Source organism: Heliangelus exortis, chromosome 1 (genome assembly GCF_036169615.1).
Source record: "Heliangelus exortis chromosome 1, bHelExo1.hap1, whole genome shotgun sequence".
NCBI classification, from domain to species: domain Eukaryota; kingdom Metazoa; phylum Chordata; class Aves; order Apodiformes; family Trochilidae; genus Heliangelus; species Heliangelus exortis.
In genome coordinates, this window is record NC_092422.1 from 136989663 (window position 1) to 137008064 (window position 18402).

The window sequence follows — 18402 nt, forward strand, 5'->3', positions numbered from 1 at the left end:
TTTCCAGTTTAAACCTAAAACTGTGACAATTATGATATAAAAAGCAGCATGCTCAAGAAAACATGTATTTTTAAAATAAGAAATGCTCCTCTTGGCATACTGTTTTATGTTAAAAAGACCACAGGAACAGCCTTAATGAAAATTTCATTCCCAAAGTAGAAGAGACTAGCTTAATTCCTCCTGAATACCAGCAAATTTGCTGTTTGCTACATCCTACATCCTTGGCCGGGGTAAGGTTTTTGATTTTAATTTTATAGTTATATTGTCTCAGCTGAATGCTAACTAAGTGTGCATTTTGTTTTCCAATCAAAAGTTACTTTCTTGATATCAGACAAGAGGTTATTGCATTAGTTACAAAACTTGGCCCTTTATATTAAGTAGTCTTCACCTTCCCATTGGATTCCTTATGCATGCAGCAAATATTTCATATTTTCTTTCAAATTTATTGTTGTTGATTGGCATTGCTTCAAGAATACACCTTGTAAAATCCATGGGAAATTTCTCCAGTGGGTGTTTCTACGTTTAAAATCACTTTTTTAAGCTCTGTTAGGCAATTTGTTATCCATGAGATTGTTTGACCTCAGATGACACAAATTCTGGGGAGGAAATCCTTAGATTCTACACCACCACCTGCTGATTTTTCTGTTCAGCTGCACTCCATATACAAAACAAGCAGAAGACTCCTGTCAAAAAGATATAGCTGAAACTTTTACAATGATATGGGGAAATACCAAGTGAAAAATTACCTACACTCGACTGCATAATGAGAGTGAGAAACAGCTTATTTATAATGTCCATCCTTTGATAATTAAGTCTGATATTATTTATAATGCTCATCCTTTGACAATTAAGTCCTATAATGAATGCTGAGGTTGTTGGTGAGCCTATCAAAAGACATGAGGAAAACAGAAATCTGCTGGTTAGAAGTCACGAGGTTACTGACTTAATACTGTGCACTTGCACTTCATATCACCAAGCAATGCTCAGCAGACAAATTCAGCAGCTCACCTCACCTGGAGAGGAAATAACTTCTCAGCTCAGGTACATATAACAGTCCCCTGGCAACTGGAGAGGTGAAAATCATTCACTGAAGCAGATGCTACTGTTGTATTGGGTATTCCGAGAGATCTCTCCCCTCCAAGATGAGGAAAGGGGGCAGAGACCACTGTTGAGCAGTTCAGAATGACTCAGTGATTTTTTTTCATCTGCAGGTAAACCTTTTACCTCTTTTGGCCTTGTCAGAAACACTGATGTCTTACAGAGTGCTTGGGCTTCGTTACTGATTGATGACCTTTGACTGCTGTGTTTGCTCTGTGGCTCTTACCTTCTGTGCCCTACATCTTCCTCAAATTGAAACCTGCTTTCAGTTCTGCAAGCATGTTTCATGAGAACTTGTGTGACAGCCCAAATATTCAATGAATTTAAATAAATAACTTCCCTGTGAATAGAGTGAGAGAACATAAACAAGGAACTTTCAGTTGTTTAGTTTGATGGTTTTGTTCTGACAAAACCAAGGATTATTTGGTTTTGTCAGAGACTGAGCCTCAGCACAGGTAACACTAAAAACCAAATTCCTACCAGCACTGGACCCTCTCACAGCCAGCTGAAGTGTGTAGGAGAGCTCCCTTTGCCAATTCAGCACAGTTCCTGGACCATGGATTTGAAACCTCTGATTTCTGTTTGTTCTGGAAAAAGAACAAGGTTTAGAAAAAGTCAGCTTGGGAAATCTGTGTACATCATTCAAACAAAGGGTTATTCTCTCAAGGGCTTTCAGGAATTTATTAATCTCAGCTTCTAATAGTGTTTACTGTGCAGATGGTGGACGAGCTATAATAAAGTGTTAAAGTTATCTCTGTGAGGAGGTTGCTTTGGAGAATACAAAACCACCATTCAGTTTGACTTCACTTAAAAATCAGGCTCTGCCAGGCCCATGTAACCACTGTCTTACATGGTTCCAAGAGGTGACATTACTAAGGAATGATTTACACAAGTATTGTGCTAATACTGTTTGTGCAGTACAGGGTAGGATGACTAAGTATGCAGTGCAAATATTACATTACATACTTGATATTTTGGATTATGATAATCAAATCTTTCTTCCTCTAGGCAAGTATGTTGAGAAGGAAATATACTTTACCCAGGTGCTTGTTTGTGGTCTCCTGGTCTGGCGAATAAAATAAATGGCAAATGACTTCCCCACTACTGTCTGTATGTCAATATTAAAGAGACTCCAGCTGTCTGAGCAAGAATGGAAGCAGATGATAATGCAAAACTCTAAAGAAATTCCTGTCATGGAGAAGAAATACCGGAAATTTTGTTCTCCTGACTTAAAACATAAAAACAAGGAGGCTTACAATGAAATCGGAAGATTTTAAAATTGGCACAAAATTGATTTTTTGCACCATGCATAATTAAATCAGCAAATTTACTGCCATAGGATGTCACTGGAGCCAAGAATTTAGCATGATGGGACAAAAAATAGCTATTATATGGTACATAAAGCAATCCAGTTTCCAGTTACATAAAATGGAAGAAATATTGAACTGTCTACTTCAGATTTTACAGCAATATAAAAATTATTTAATACGCAGTTTTGGAACCAGAAGATCTTATTACTGCATTTTTACATTTTCCCCAGAGGGCTGATGCTGAACAGCCTTAGAGATGAGAGTCTGAGACAGACGAATATCAGGTCAGATTCAGTGGGGCAGCTCCTGTTTTCTCATGTCAATTAACTTGTGGCAAATAACCAGTCTGACTACTACTGCCTTTTATCAGATCAGTTTCTTGCTCAGTACAATATAATCAGCCATGGAAAGTTAGAGTTAAAGCTACAGACAACCATCCCTTGTTAAAATGCTTATTCCTTTGGCACAGTTCTTGACTGGGCTGAGGCACATGCTGGATTTTTTAAGTTGGTGCAGGACATGACACTTGATAGCAGAGGCATTTCCAGATCCCACTTTTTAGCCAGGAATGGGCAGTATGTTAGACTTTGCATTCCAATCTTTCCTCATATCTTCTTTATTCCCTTCTCCTTGCTTTCCTTCATTAAATAACTTCCTGCATCCTAGTTGTCTTATCTCCATTTGGGTATCCTGCCCTTGACAGGCCTTTCAACACCTTTGCTGCACAGGCTAGGGTATCTCAACCTGGTTCACCAACTAATATTTTCTGTGTGCTTTTTGAGGTATTATACTGATGAAATTCCAAGAATAGATATCCCGGAACAGACTAAAGGGCAAGTACAAACAGCTATTTTTGCATCATGTCATTCCAGCTTCCAATCACTGTCAGTTCAGAAACATCCAGAGCTACATTTGATTCCTACATAGCTATTTACACATGCAATACATTTATCTTTCTTAAACTTGTCCAAACACCATTTAAAATTTTACTGTCTACAGCATCCTTTGGCAAGGAGTTCAGCAACCCACCCATCAGGGGCTACTGTCTGTATTTTGTCCTGGTGTTATTGGATCCTTCCAAAATATTTGTACTGAAAGGGAGAGTAAATAAAACTGATGCTCTTCAACCAACTTCTGGTTGCTAATGATTACAGGGACCTCTAATCCTCCCTGCTCCTCACCATTCCTTTTGTAGGGTGAAGACTCTTAGCTTAGCATAGTTGGTTTTGACATTGAAGCTGTTCCACACATTTTATCACCCTTGTTGTCCCTCTCTGACCCTTTTCCAGTTCTACATGCTTTCTGGTATGTCCCAGTTTTCATCTAAAGGAAAATAAAAATCAGGTTGCAGTTACTCAACTTCACAACCGCTGGTGTCGGTGAAAATAAAAGCGGTGGGAGAATAGCAAACCCTTTAGAAAGAGTATTTGCTGTGTCAGGAGTGAAATGCAGGGAGCATTTGCTACTATCCTGGAAGAAGGAGGGGCAGATGCCAACAGGCATCCTGGTATTAAAGATCTATCTCTGAAAGCAATTGGTTCCAGCATGCTGAAAGCTTAAGAGGTGAAACTGATGGATAATCGTGCCTGTATGATGACAAGAACCCCTCCCCAGCAGGTCATTCAGGACCTTCCTCACAAAATTTTACACTGTTTTTTGAGTGTTTCAACTTGCTCAGCTATCTTCATGCTTTTATCACAAAATACTATTCTCCCGACAAGCAGTGTGGAATTTCCCAGGTAAGAATAAGAAACCTTGTTGTAAAGATAAATAGATAAGGAAGTATTTCCTTTTTATGTTCTTTTCTTCAAAATTCGAGGGTTTCAAGACATAAAGATGGGAAAAGACCAGTTTGTATAGAATAAGAATATAGTCTCTTATGCTATCCAGAACATTTTCAGAAGTACTTTACTATCTTGGCTTACAAGAAAGGACAAAGCCAAAATTCAGGTCAGTGCTAGCATATTCATAATTTATCTTGGAGAAAAGGCACTCAAGGGTAAGACATTTCAAGATCAGACAGCTTATTTGTTGTGCTCTCGCATCACAAATCATCCTCTGCTTTCATTCTATTTTCTTGTATAATGCAGCTGAGCATTAGATCTCACAGAGCTTCCCCCTTTCCAGATCCTGACAGACATCTCATCCACCTGTACTCTCTGCATCTGAGTTAGAAAATTTCAGCTGCAGAGATTATCTGAGACTTAGAGCAGAAACAAAAATATCCACAAAACAGCAAACAGAATAAACGCAGCCAATTTAAACGTGTCCATTGTAATTAATATGTGAACATAAGCTTGCTGCAGTTTGGAGGACCAGATCTTCTCCAGTTGTTTTATTCCTCTGAAGAGACTTCCATAATGCGGTTCCTCCCTATCCCCAGCAATTTTGTTTCCCTGTGCTGTTGGCTTTGTGAAACCAGAAGCTGACAAGATCTGACAATTCAGCACCTTTCCTTGCTGCAGTGAGGCGGCAGTGCCACCACACCTGGTGAAGCAGAGGTGATAGTGGGGGCGCGTTTGGTTCTTCCCTGCTTTCCAACACAGTTTCCAAAACACAGGGCCTCGAATGTATGTGGCCATAATACGCTGCTTGCTGAAGACCAGCAGTCACCCTGGCTGGTCATGAGGCCTGCCTCCCACACCCAGCCTGCCTGTGGCACCTCAAACTCAAGGGCCATCCCCCAGGGGGGATCACCTTTATCATACAAAAAAAAAAAAAAAAAAAAAAAAAAAAAAAAAAAAAAAAAAAAAAATTAAATTTAAAACCTGGGAATGGCTTGTAATACGGGATCACAGCGACTACGCTGTAGTCGCTGTCTGCTCTTCAAACGCTTTGAGGCCCCTAGGCAGACATTGCCTCCCGCTCCACACAGCGGCCGTTAACAGCCCCCAACGGACGCTGCCGCCTGAGGGGGCGCCCGCGCTCGCCGGAGTCTCCCGCCGCACTACAACTCCCGTGATGCCCGGCGGCGACGTTGCGCCCGGCGGCGGCGCAGAGCCTGCTGGGTACCGCGCCGTGCGCGGGGGCCGGCGCCAATGGCGGCAGGCGGAGGGGGCGGCTGACGGGAGCCCTTGCCCGTCGCGCCCATTCATCGCCGACGCCTTCCCCCGGCCCTCGCCTTCCTCCGCCTTCCTCCCCCTCCCTGTCCCCGTCCCTCCCGTCCCTCCCTCCCCCCCCGCCGCTATGGAGGCGTTGATCCCCGTGATTAACAAGCTTCAGGATGTGTTCAACACGGTGGGGGCCGACATCATCCAGCTGCCGCAGATCGTGGTGGTGGGCACGCAGGTGAGGCGAGGCGGGGCGGCAGGGCAGGCCGGGCTGGGGTGCGGGAGCGGGCGGCGGGGCCCCTCGCTACTCAGAGGGCGAAGTCGAGCCGTCCATCGCGCCTCCGGTGGTGCTGACCCTCCGTTGCCTCCGCCAAGGGCACAGGGGGGACACGGGCGGCAGGAGCGGGCGTCTCGTCCGCCCCGGCCGCCCACAGCAGCCCGAGTCCCCCTCGTTCCTTCCCCGAGCTCCTCTGCCTCCCCATTTGTAACTCCCACCATTTGTAACGGGAGTGCCTCTTACACCGTCTTCCCTCGCTCCCTCCCCCACCACCCGCCTTGGCACTGAACGGTTTGAACGGCCGAGGAATTCTCCAGGGCTGCCCTTCCTTCTCCCCTGGCTCTGCCTCGGCCCTCCCTAAAACCGGGAGGTGGAGTTGGGTGGGTGACACACCGGTCCCCCCCAGGATCCAGTTGCCAGCCCCGTTGCCTCCATGGGCGCGTCGGTGGCTTCGCTTCACTGACAGCCGCCGGGAAGGGCTGAATAAACGGAGCGTGGTAGCGGAACGGCCCATCTTGCGGGCGTGGGTCGTTTCCCGTTGCCGCGGGTTCTCCTGCCGGTTGGGACCTCTTTGTCTCGGCTGATGCTGGGGAGGGAAGGTGAAGGGCAGAGACAGCCTCTCTTGGCTCTGACAGAAACGGCGTGAGCGGCTCAGCCCGATAAAGCCTCTGCTGGGCTCGGAGATAGCTCAGAGCTTTTCAGATCTCTTCACGTGGGTTGGCGTTCTTCATCTAAACTTCTAACAGCAAAACATGAGTGACCAGAACTGCAGCAATCATAATATTAAACACAGCGAAAACTTGACGCTCATTTTGTTCTATTAATAAACGTTTCATTTTCGTTCTCCCTTCTGAAAATGAAAGTTGATGGATCTCTCTGCTTGTGTGAAATTAACCGTGTTTATTGAATATCTGATATTACTTGACAATACCATACCTACCTAAGGCAGTACTACCAGCACTTCTGCAATTAGGGATTTCATTGTATGACTTGAAACATGTGAGCTCTGTATGTTAAAAGCCTTCGCATTGTTGAAGCGTGGAATAGGTTTGCTCAAAGCCAACTGTAGTATTGAATTGGTTGTGAGGCAATTGGCTGTCATTCTGTTTAACCAATACAAATCACCTAGACTCATTGACTTTATATTAGCTACTTTATAAAATAAATCTAGAATACTTTAATTAGGTGGGAGAGACTCTGCAGTAGTGAGCTATATTAGGTACTTGCTATTTTTGTAGCTGACAGGAGTCCATCTCTTTATGAAGACATTAAATCTCTTTTACTGTAAAAATCGTACAAGCAAGCTGGGTTTTCTTGTGGTTTGTTTTGTGGGTTGTTTTTTTTTTTAGTTATGCAACTGAAAGTGCAAGACAGGGGTGTGGCATTTTTCTCTGTAAAAGTATTTTTTCTGTTTCACTTTATGAAATGCATTTGAAGAGACCTTTTTAAAATTACCCTATTAAACAGCTTTGCCCTAGTTAATTTTTTGTGTCAGTAGATACTGAGCATCAAGACAGGATTGACCTGCATTTGACTTCAATGGTCTACCCACCAGTATTAATATCTGTTCAGTGCTGCATTCAGTGTATTGTTAAAAATATTTGAATTATGTTAGTTCTTAGCATTTTAAAAGAATGTCCTTTATAGATTCCAAGAATATACATAGCAATATGTCTGGTAAGCTGTATATTTGTTTTGGTTTTAGTTAAGATTGTTGGAAGTAATTATTGTCTTTACTGACATGCTCATTCTGTATGTAGTTATTTTATGCAATTAATTTAAATAAAATTTGATTATTTTATTAATTTGAAGTTAGTTTATTGTGGACCAGATTTCTGCAGTGTCTCAAATATGGCCTTAGAACTTACAATTTTGCTTCTGGTAGCTAACTTCCATGTTTTTTTGAAATGTGTGAACCAGTCTGGTTCCTGAGATACTTTTGGTTAAGTGCTGTGTGGCCTTTAAGTCTGATCACACAGTTCTTTTCTTTGTAGCCTACTGGCATATGCAATGTTTTTCTTTGAATAATACTCACAAACAGTTTTGAATTTTGCATCTCCGTTTTAATTTGTAGGAAACAAATGCTACCAGTTCAGATTCTTGTAGCTGTTAATTGCTTATGCTTTCTTTTTTTCCTTCCAGTTGCTTGTTGCTTTTCTTAAATGACTTTTTTTACGTATTCAGGAGTTTAAGGAGTTTTAAAAGGAGTTTTTGCTGTTTATCTTTCTCACCTGTCTTCTGCATCTCTACCCTTTTATTGATTTATACTTGTGTCTATCTTAAATTATTCTTTATTTCTACCTCTGTGCGTCAAGTTAATTCTTTGTTTTCTAGAGAATGTAGAACTAGAAACTGCTTATAATTCTTAATTTGGTATTAAGTGTTTTGTGTTTCCCATGTCCCCTTTGCTCCTCCTCTTGTTCTGGGATTAATCTCCTACCATCCTTGTATTCTGAGCAACTGAAGTCTTAACTTTTCCTCTTTCTAGATGGATTGTGGTACTAATAACAAAATATTTCTCAGATAATTTTATACATTTAGATGGCATCTTCTGTTTCTTCTCGTGGTGTTCCTGTGACTCAGTCTTACAAGAATTCTTTCTCATTCTCCACATAAATACCATGTAAGTTTATGTTTGTATCCTGTGAAACAGAGGAAAACCCTGACAGGATTAACTCCTGACAGGGTTTTTTAAGAAAATGAAGACTGCTGCTGAAAGAATGCAGAGGACACCCTCAGACTGTCAACTTTTCATTAGTATTGCAGAGGTTTTTTTTGTCTTTCCTAGATAGGTGTAGTGTTTTTTTCCCTGGTTCATTTTTTCAATTCTAATTTTGGAACTGTGTTACTGAAGTGAAAAAAAAAATAATAATATCCAGGCTGGGAGTACTATATTAATATTTGTTCAGGCATGCTGTGATACTCAACCTTCTGATGTGTTTTATAGCAATGCTTTGTGATCTGTACTCGTAAGGGATAACAAGATGGCATTGAAATGCCTCAACCAGGCATTAAAATTATTGTAAAAGGAAGCAAGGGCAACATGTTTGATTAGTCATGGTGTTGTATATATTAAGGTAACATAAATGCTAGCTATACCTACAAAAATTATATGCCTACACTACAAAAGTGGGTCTGGCTTTTAGAATAAATTTTAAAAAATTAAGAAACCACAAAGATTCTGCCTAGAGATTTGTGAAAATGAACTGCCTTTATTTTTTTTTCCAGATCATTGAATTATTGGAATCTGGTTTATATTTTTAGAAGTCATTGACCTAGTAATATATGAACTTTAGTGTCAGTTTTGAAGTAAGGTTCTTCAGATACTGACATTATGAAAACAAGTTGTGGGCTTTATTTGCACTTGGTAGTGTTGATTCTAGTAGAGACATCATGGTACAATTGATCTAGAAACTAATAAAATCTCAATGAGATTTTAAAGTGACCTTTCAGGTGCAGATTTATATGGTACTTTTCCTCAATCTTAATTTAATGCTACTTTGGGACTTCAAATAGGCAGATGTAGTTTACAATATATAACATAGACTGTTTTGTGTGATTTTTTTTTTTTTTTTTTTTTTTTTTTTTTTTTTTTCCATTCAGAAGACCTGTTTTCTTAGCCTCTGTGATTGTCTCAGATGAGCATTATATCTGTTTCTTTGGTTTTGCTGTTTGGAATAAGTATCATGTTTGAGATTTCAGCGCTAGACCAGTTTTTTTTTGGCAAGGAGGAATGTTTCTTGATCTGAGATGACAGATAGCCTGAGCATTTGAATTATGTATATTCTGTTAGGCCAAACAGTTAGGATGCTAATTTGCCTACTTGGAAGCTGACAGCAATGGGAAACTCATTACGGTCCTGTCTGCTGGGATGACAAGAATACAGTGGATGCTGTAAGCAGAACATTTGGATTGAGAGAGACAGACCTGGTCTAAAACTTCAGATGCTCAGCAGTGCTTCTGTGACCTTTCTATGTCAAAGAAGGTCAGGGGAACAGAAATTCAAGCCACTTCAGCTTATTGAGTTTATTTTTGTGCATTTTCATTGTATTTGCAAGAAGCCAAATTTAGGTAAAGGAAACTTCAGCTTGTAGCAAGCAACCAGGAAAACCCCATGCCAAGCTCCGCTCAGTCTTTCTTACTGTCTTGGTTTGTGAGTTTTGGTTTTTTTGGTTTTTTTTTTTGTGTGTTTTTTTTTTTTTTTTTTTTTTTTTTTTTTTTTTTTTTTTTTTTTGTTTTTTTTGTTTTTTTTTTTTTGATCCAGAGATCTTTTCTAGGATTTCAAGAAGATGCAAAACCACATTTGTATCTACATTTGTAAAAGATGTAGCTGGATCAGACCTTCAGTGCTGGCTATGCTGATTGGGGAGAGCTTGGGTTTTCTTCCAAATGTTTTGCAAACTTCCTGGTTTGTTTGGTTTTTTGTTTGGCTTGATATCTGACATTCACCGTATCTGGTATTGGGTGTAACTGTGTTTTGGTTTTTTTTTTTTCCTATCGCTTCCTTCTCTCAAATCATGTCCTGACTGTTCTGGTGTCTGTTTCAGACAAGCAGCAAAGTGAGGTTGACATTAATTAGCTGCTTATGTTTACCAAACATAGTATCTATCAAAAAGAAAATGCATTTGCAACAACCAGCAGTGAATTATGCTGGTTTCACTGCTTTTTCAAGTTGGGATCCACCAACTCGGGCATCCTGCTAGAAGTATAATTTTATTTCAAAGAATGCCTTACAATAGGTCACTGAATCTGCTTATAACTTTAAAATTATCTTCTGGTTAGGAAATACATTTTTTTAATTTGTTGTCTGTTTAGAAGTAACATAGCTTGGTGTGTCCCTAGTTCATATAGGAAAATTTTTCCATAATATTCTAACCAAAGCAGCTTTCTAGTGGAACTGCTCTGGAATTGCATGTGTGCTGACCTTTTATTTCAGCATAATTCATGTTAGCAAAACAAGGAAAGAAAAAAAGAAATCTTGCCCTGTTCTAATTATAGCTACTCTTCCAGGGTAGCTACTGCAGAGAACTTCTTTTCAAAGAACCTGTCTTATTCCTGGGGATGAGATCATAGCAAAAATGCATTAGGTTGTATTTTCCAATAAAAGAATTAAAATCTAGTGAGCAATATGTATTATTAAGAGTATAATTTAGCCAACAGGACTTTTATAATCTTTCTGTGGTGGAAGCTGAAAAATTGCCATAGTTATACCATAGACATCGATGTAGATATGTTGCTTTTTTTTGAGAGAGAATTCCTCAGGAATTATATCTCACTGAGAAATCTCCCCTATTTTGCAGTTCCTTATTGTCCTTCTCAAATGTTTTATTGTTGTGCCACTGAAAAAGTCATAGGGGAATACTGATACTACTTCCTTATTTTCGTGTGCTGTCTGGCAGTAAATCTGTATTGTTTCAAGAGCTGTTTTCAGTTTTTCCGTATTAAGACATTTATTAGCTTCTATCGAAAGGAGTGAACACAGTATATACTCCTTTCAACCAGTTTTCTTGTTTGAATTTTCAGTAATTTATTAAACATGTTTCCTTATAAAGGTCTTTTCCACAGATGATTTTTTTTTTTTTACACTGGCATCACAAAGCACTCATGAAGTCTAAAGATAGACAGAAGGAAGGCAGCAGATTCTTGTAAGATGACATGAAAACTTGTTGCAGCTGATACAAGTTCATTATTATTTTAGTAATACTTGAAATATGCAGCATTCTCAGCAAATGGATGTCAACAATCTCATGGTTCTTGTGCAGCAGTGAGCCTACAGCTGATCTTGTATTTGGTGCCTTCTTGCTACTTGGACTGTTTAAGGATTGGAGCAGGCTGTGGCTTATTTACTGAGCTAATTGGTTGGATCCAGTGAGTAATAGGACACTGATGGTCAAGAGACCTGGTCTGCCTTTAAGGACAACCTCATTGAAGCACAGAAGAATGATCAGAAAATGATTAGATGTGTAAGGAGAGCGGTGTGGAGGGAACTCATGACAGAGGCAACACATAAGACTTGTGCATCAAGAAGAAGTGAGGACAAGCTAGCTCAAGGATATAAAAATGCTGCTTGCATATGCAGAAACTGTAATAAGGAAACCAACATTCCACTGGAGTTGAAACTGGTAAGGGACATCAAAGGCTATAGGAAGAATTTCCAGCACTGCATAAGCAGTTAAGAAAAAAGAGAAGGAAAATACGGGCTCACTACTGACTGTGTCAGGTGTTTTAGTGACAGTGAATATGGTCAAAGCTGAGGGAATTGGTGCTTTCTTTGCTTTTTTTCTTCACCAGCAGGGTCTTCTAGATCTTTGTACCTATAGACAGGGATCAAAGTGAAGGGTAACTATCAATAGTAGAAGAGAGATTGTGTCACGGCTCTCTTTTTGGGTAAGGAGGAGGCCTCTTTGCACGCTGTTAGGTATAGGGTTCATGTCTTCTAAAATTAAGAATCCCATTGGGCACTTGGAAAAAGAACAAGAAAGCCAGTGAAGTGAATGTTTGGGATTAGTGTGATTGGTTGTTCATGGTCTTACTTCAGAATTTCCTGTACAAAGACGCTTCCATTTGGCTTCTCAACAACCCTGAAGTGTTTTTGAAAGTATCATCTCTTGCTGTTAATGAAGCTGGACAATTATAGAGCAAGCACTGCTCTCTGCTGCTACTGAATTCTTGAAAAATGTGGTTAGTATTACAGTAGATGAAAAATCATATTTTCTCATGAGAATTAGCATAATGGATAGGAGGAAAAGCCTTTTGAAAGTTAAGAAATGTACACAGTTGAAGTATGCAGGGACAAGTAAAGAAGAAATGAATCAGATGAAATATCATTAGGACTGTCAGACAGTAGACTTGCTGGCTTTTTGCTTTTTGGAGTGGATCACAGTTCTTAAGAGATTTCAGCTTTTTAATATGTGAGAGTAAGTGTGCAAACATTTCTGTTATTCTGGTGTTCATCCTTGATTGCTTTAGACTGGCCTGTGGATTATGTTGACAGTGATGAAAATGTAACTCTTAAAGAGGCAATGAAAAAGCTGATAAGCTTTACATCATATGTACTGTCAGTGTGTATTGAATTAAAATATTTAATTCCTGTGTGCATCATCTCTTCCTATCAGTACTTCTGGGAAAAAGTTTTACCATCTGGGTGTTATTTGACACAGATGAGACAGATGATAGTTAACAGAACAGTTAAAACACTCAGTGTGGAACTTTGATACAGTGGTTAAAGAAGCAACAGACAGCAAGATGCTCCTGTAGTTGCTTCTTTTTTTTTTTTTTTTTTTCTCTGAGCAATCTAGATAAAATTCCTCTAAATATCGCAGCTTATAGATACTTCAAATTCCAATCAGGTATTAGGGTCCAGAGGAAAACCTAACTGAGCTGCCACAAAAGGTTACAATTTATTAATGCTTTTCTGGATCTAACATGAAATAAATTAATGGATTTCAGTCTGTGACGAGCATTCCAATGGGGTGACAAAACAAATATGCTGCTGCTCCAGACTTACACCTAAAAGTTCTATGGTACCTTTGGTAATTGGTATTATTTTCAATCTGTATCTGTTGTATAAAGGACTGGCTTAACTGAATTTGTATTCTGGACAGACCCATATCACTTCACCCTCACTGGCAGAAAAAGGTCAGCTTTGTGTTTATTGCTTTCCTTACCATGTTCCCAGACAATTCTTAGTAATGGATATGTATTGAGGCTGGGTTAAGGGATGCATCATTAGATGCTGTATTATGTTCCAAGAACAGATGACTTTAATAAGGGAATGTAATGCAATTTGAAACAAATTTCCTGAAGTGTAGAGTAGTGTCTCATCCTATGTATGACTTCATATTTGCAAAGGATCCAAATTGTTCCTTCTACATCCAAAGGCAACTGTGAGAGCAGTGTAAAAGGTAGTGTTTTAGTTCCATGCATTGTTTGGAGTATGCCCATGTCAGCTGCCTGCAGTACCACTTTTAAGACCAAAAATGAGCAGTAATGTGCACTTGTACCATGGATTTTAGTTTTTTGTTGGTGGGGGTTCTTGTTAAGGACTTACAGCTATTACTCTCCCTTCTCTACTTCAATTACATGTTCAGGAGAAGCCACTTCATCCAAATCTCACCTTCAGCCCTTTGAAACTGAGTCATCATTCTGCACATGTGTAAGAAATTTTGCTCAAGAAATATTTCAAATATTTTTAATAATTAAAACCCTGGTGGTTTTGTTATTTTTTCCGCATGCAGCTGATGAACCTTTATCATGTCTCACCTTTTTGAGCAGGCAGAAGTGATTTCTTGTTTGGCACTCTGAAATTTATGATTTTTTGCATTCTGTGTTATCAGTAATTCTTCAGAAATGTGCTTCAACAGGACCTCACTCAGGGAGGCTTTCCCAAGCTAGTTTGTGCTTTGGCCAGATTGTTTTTCATTTACTCTTTGGTAAGGTTTCAGTTCCCAATGTCCTGTCCTTGAATGAAAGGTAGCCAGAGTTGGTTGGAGAGGTCAGTTGAAGAAGATAAGTTATTAACCACATTCTAGGGGAGTCTCTTGAAGTAAAAAAATTTTAAAAATACTATTTTTCTGTTTCTTGTGACCCTGTCCTTCTCCCTAGTTTTTCTAGACAGTTGACCTCACTGCTGTCAAATTTGACTTATATTTTCTTGGAAAAATATTCACAATCTCTATTGGTTTGTTACCTATTCACACAAATGGCATTGATAGAACAGCATTTTTCCTATGCTATAAGGCAGAGTTAAACAGTGAAATGTTAGAAGAAAAGAAGGCATTAATTTTTTTTAATTGTTACAGCTTTTTAGGGGTTTGGCCTTGTATTTTATTTCATCTTCTGCATACAAGCCCTGTTTTCCTAAGTTATAATTCTGTCACGTAATGTGTTCCTGCCTTTTCTGACAGCACTAGTACAAATGTCCTGTTTATTAGTGCTGTGTTACCTTATCTCTGCTGATCTATTTTTTTATTTTTAGAAAAGTCACCTAAATTTTCACTAACTGTATGATATTTAAAAGGTATTTGACATTTGTTTCATATTATGCTGGGCTGTGTTTTCATTTCATGACTGATCTGAAGCTTGATTCTGTTCATTCAGAACTGGTAAGCTGGGTTGAGGTTGTGTAACAGTAATGCACGTTCTATCTCTTAAAAGCATCTGTTGCTTGGTTGTTGGGCTGTTTGTTTTTTTATGAGTATTGTTTGGTTAAAGCATTAATGTAGAAATATTTCCTAGCTGAAGGCAATGATTTTCAGAGCAGGCTTTTCACGGCACACTAATGGAGATTTTTCTGGTGAAAAGTTTAATACAGTTATATTGAAAAGACAAAAATCTTAAAGGTCTTTCCAAGTACTGTGTTGATATCTATTGGAATGTCGTTTATTGTTGGTTTTAACATGGTAGTAGTCTTGAATCACTTTTAAAACCTATGTGTTCACAGCTGCTTATTGGACTGTGTAGCCGGGTTTATTCTGAAGTGCTACAGGAGAACATTTTAGGCATATACTTTAAAAGCCAATTTGTAATTTCACAGCCGTTAAGTATTTTGCAACTTCTTACAGTTTGTTACTATGTAGATCATAGAATCATAGAATCGTCTGGGTTGGAAGGGACCTCAGAGATCATCAAGTCCAACCCTTGATCCACTACCACTGCAGTTACCAGACCATGGCACTGAGTGCCACATCCAGTCTCTTTTTAAATATCTCCAGGGATGGAGAATCCACCACTTCCCTGGGCAGCCCATTCCAATGCCTGATCACCCTCTCAGTAAAGAAATTCTTTCTAATGTCCAACCTAAACCTCCCCTGGCACAACTTGAGACCGTGCCCTCTTGTCTCTTGATAGATGTTTGCAGTCAATTCACTTGTAAGTACTTTAAAATATACACATACACACAACTGGAGAGGCAATTAGAAAACAATGTCTGTTTATATATTTAAAGGATAAACCAATATCTGCACTTATGAAGCTGATACAGTACAATGTACCAAAAAAGCAAACTGAAAGGGCTACGAAGTTGTAATAGTTTAATGTACTTGAGTGTTCATAGTTAATATCTTTTAATGCTCCTGTTAATATTGACATGGCTAGCCCATGTTAATACTAACAGAATTTTAAATTCCTTAGTCTACAGAGTGAAGTGTTAGGTGTTTCACTTAACATAGAAGATACAGAATATCCTTCTGACTATTATAAAGAAAAACAATTTTTTCCTGTTTTATAAATGCTTCCGGAGTGATTAAAATTTGGGGTAGAAAAGGTTAAATAGGATATGAAATTTTCAAAAACTTACGATTTGTTTAATTTATCCTTAAGACATAGAAATACATCTATCCGACATGGCTTTTAAGTATCCCAAGAAAGTTTATCCAGGTACTGGTTTAGAGGAGACGTGTGTCCTGTAGTGCTTATGCAGTGTGCTGTGCTACTGCTGTGTTAGATGCAGTGAGTCTATCAGCTGCTCTTTTGGCCTCTGTGTAATAGAGGACAAAATAGAGCATTGCTTGAAGGAGTTATGGAAGAAAACTTAAACTATTACAGCATTTTCATGTTTAAGAAAATCATGTAGCTGTATTCCAATTTTCAGAGCAGTGGAAAGAGTTCTGTGTTGGAAAGTCTTGTGGGGAGGGATCTGCTCCCACGAGGTACTGGAGTTGTCACCCGGAGACCCCTTATCCTGCAGCTGGTGCACGTTTCCCCAGAGGATGGTCGGAAAACAGCTGGGGATGAAAATGGTAAGTGTGATCCAAGAGTGTGTTTTGCCTGGTAGGACAGAGACTTTTAGTCTATCTTGTTTATTTGTTTGGAAAATAAGTTGTTGTAATCTTAAAACTTGAATGTGCTTTTTTAAATTTACCTGGAAGGAAACACAGCTGTTGTCATATCTGTCTTGTCCATTTAACAAATGTCTTGAAGTCAAAGTATTTTGGATATTGAAAATACCTTTAATGTTTTAAGTGTTCCTTAAAGTGTTCCTTTAAGTTTTTCTTAGCAGGCAAAAAAAGCATTTCAGTTATGATAATGATTTTCTAGTGTTTGTTTTCTTCTACTCTGCTGCTATATAAATAAGGTTTTACTCTGTGGGGATGAGTATGTGATACTTTAGAAAGTTAGGAAATTGCTAAGTTCTAAATAGAGCAGAAGAAGGAGAACTGAAAGCAAACTTGTAATAGACAAAAAATTTAATGAGTGTGTTCTGTAGCTTACAGATGCTGCTTTAATGGGCACAGTATTCCATGCACACCAAGAACAATATTTAAATGTTGTCTAATTTGAATGCTTGTGTCTGTTTTGAAGCTTTTGTCTTCTGTAGTGTTTTTATATTATATTTAGCAGATCAAGAAAGTAATCTCAGTTGTCCCTTGAGAGTTTAAATGCTCATTATATACTAACCAGTGCTCTTGATCTTATGGAAGAACAGTGGGGGCATAGCTACCTTCTTATTGTAAGATAAATTTTATCTTTTTGATGTAGACAGCAAAAAGCACACAGGATTTTATCGGAGTGATAAACGTGGGCTATAGTTAATAATAACAATTTTGTTCAATTTTTTTTTTAATTTATTCCAGGCAGTTGTAAATGAAGATACCAGAAGTTGCCTACAGTGTTTGTTTTCATGTAATTTTTATGGCCTTTTATTTCTGAAGAATAGTTACAAATACTGTGCAGTTTAAATGGTTTAAGCTCCAGTTTTCATTATTGCCACAAGTAGTGAACAATTAGAGTTCATAATAATTAAGAACTTTCAGTGTGCAACCCAGAGTGTGCTGGATTGTGAGATATTGTAGGACGTTTCAGGTTGGAAATGATCTCAGGAGGTCTCAAGTCTAACCTACTCATCAAAAAAGGGCCAAATCTGAACTCAAGACCAGATTGCTTTGGGCTTTATCTAGTTGGGTCTTAAACCTGTAAGGGTGGGGAATTCAGAGATTCTCTGGGCAACCTTTTAGAAGTGGCACGTTTGATCTCTAAATGTGGTTTTACATTACTTAAATTTTGCAGTGTATAGTTTCTAGTACTTTTCAGAGTGCTTTGGTTCTGGGTTGTATAAGATAAAATATGATTTTGTTCTGCTCTGTGACTTTATGGGTATAAAGGATGATTTTATAATTGAGAGTGTTCTGAGTCAAAGCAGAACCTTTCTGTTGTAGGTTGCATTTGATCTGGGGCTTCAGATTTCAAATTTAAAATGGGATAATGATATTGCCTAAGGATGTTGAGCTAAAGTAAAATGTATAAGTCCCATTTAGATCTTTGGGGGAAAAAAGCAATTTGTAAGATGAACATGTTATAATCTCTTCTTGATGTTCCTTTGAGAGAAACGTGGGCTTATTTGGTACGAACAAACAAACCTTTATGACTTGTCAATTGGATTTGAAACTACTTCCAAATTCAGGAAAATTGTGGTCTAAATGGTTTTGTTACTGATGTGGTTTAGCATATGTGCAGACTGTGCTGTTACATTTAAGAAGATGGGTTCAAGTAGCTTGGAAGGAAAAAAAAGAGATGTCAATCTCTTATCCTGGCTATGCTGTCTGACTTTGTACTAAGTCACTAGAGTATTAGAGATCTTTTTTTGTTTTGAGGTGAATGGTGAGGTATGGTTAAATACGTGTTTGGGATTTACCAGAGGCAAATCTATATAGTCTTGCAGAAAAAAAAT

At 38.8% G+C, this 18402-nt stretch overlaps 1 protein-coding gene and 1 long non-coding RNA gene across 11 annotated transcripts in view; one reads left to right on the forward strand and one right to left on the reverse strand.

Moving 5' to 3' along the window:
* The window catches only part of LOC139787651 (uncharacterized), a 376416-nt gene that overhangs the window by 356562 nt on the left and 1452 nt on the right, over positions 1 to 18402 (reverse strand). The window lies entirely within an intron of this gene.
* Positions 5399 to 18402, forward strand: part of DNM1L (dynamin 1 like) — a 38005-nt gene continuing 25001 nt past the window's right edge. For 4 of the 10 annotated variants that reach the window (XM_071726854.1, XM_071726836.1, XM_071726873.1 and 1 more), the window contains exons 1-2: positions 5416 to 5696; positions 16327 to 16474. In XM_071726854.1, the coding sequence (XP_071582955.1) occupies positions 5595 to 5696; positions 16327 to 16474 (250 nt within the window). In that variant the 5' untranslated portion in view covers positions 5416 to 5594. Of the gene's footprint in view, positions 5697 to 16326; positions 16475 to 18402 lie in introns of all 10 variants that reach the window. The other 6 variants (XM_071726817.1, XM_071726828.1, XM_071726846.1 and 3 more) reach the window with 3 other exon arrangements.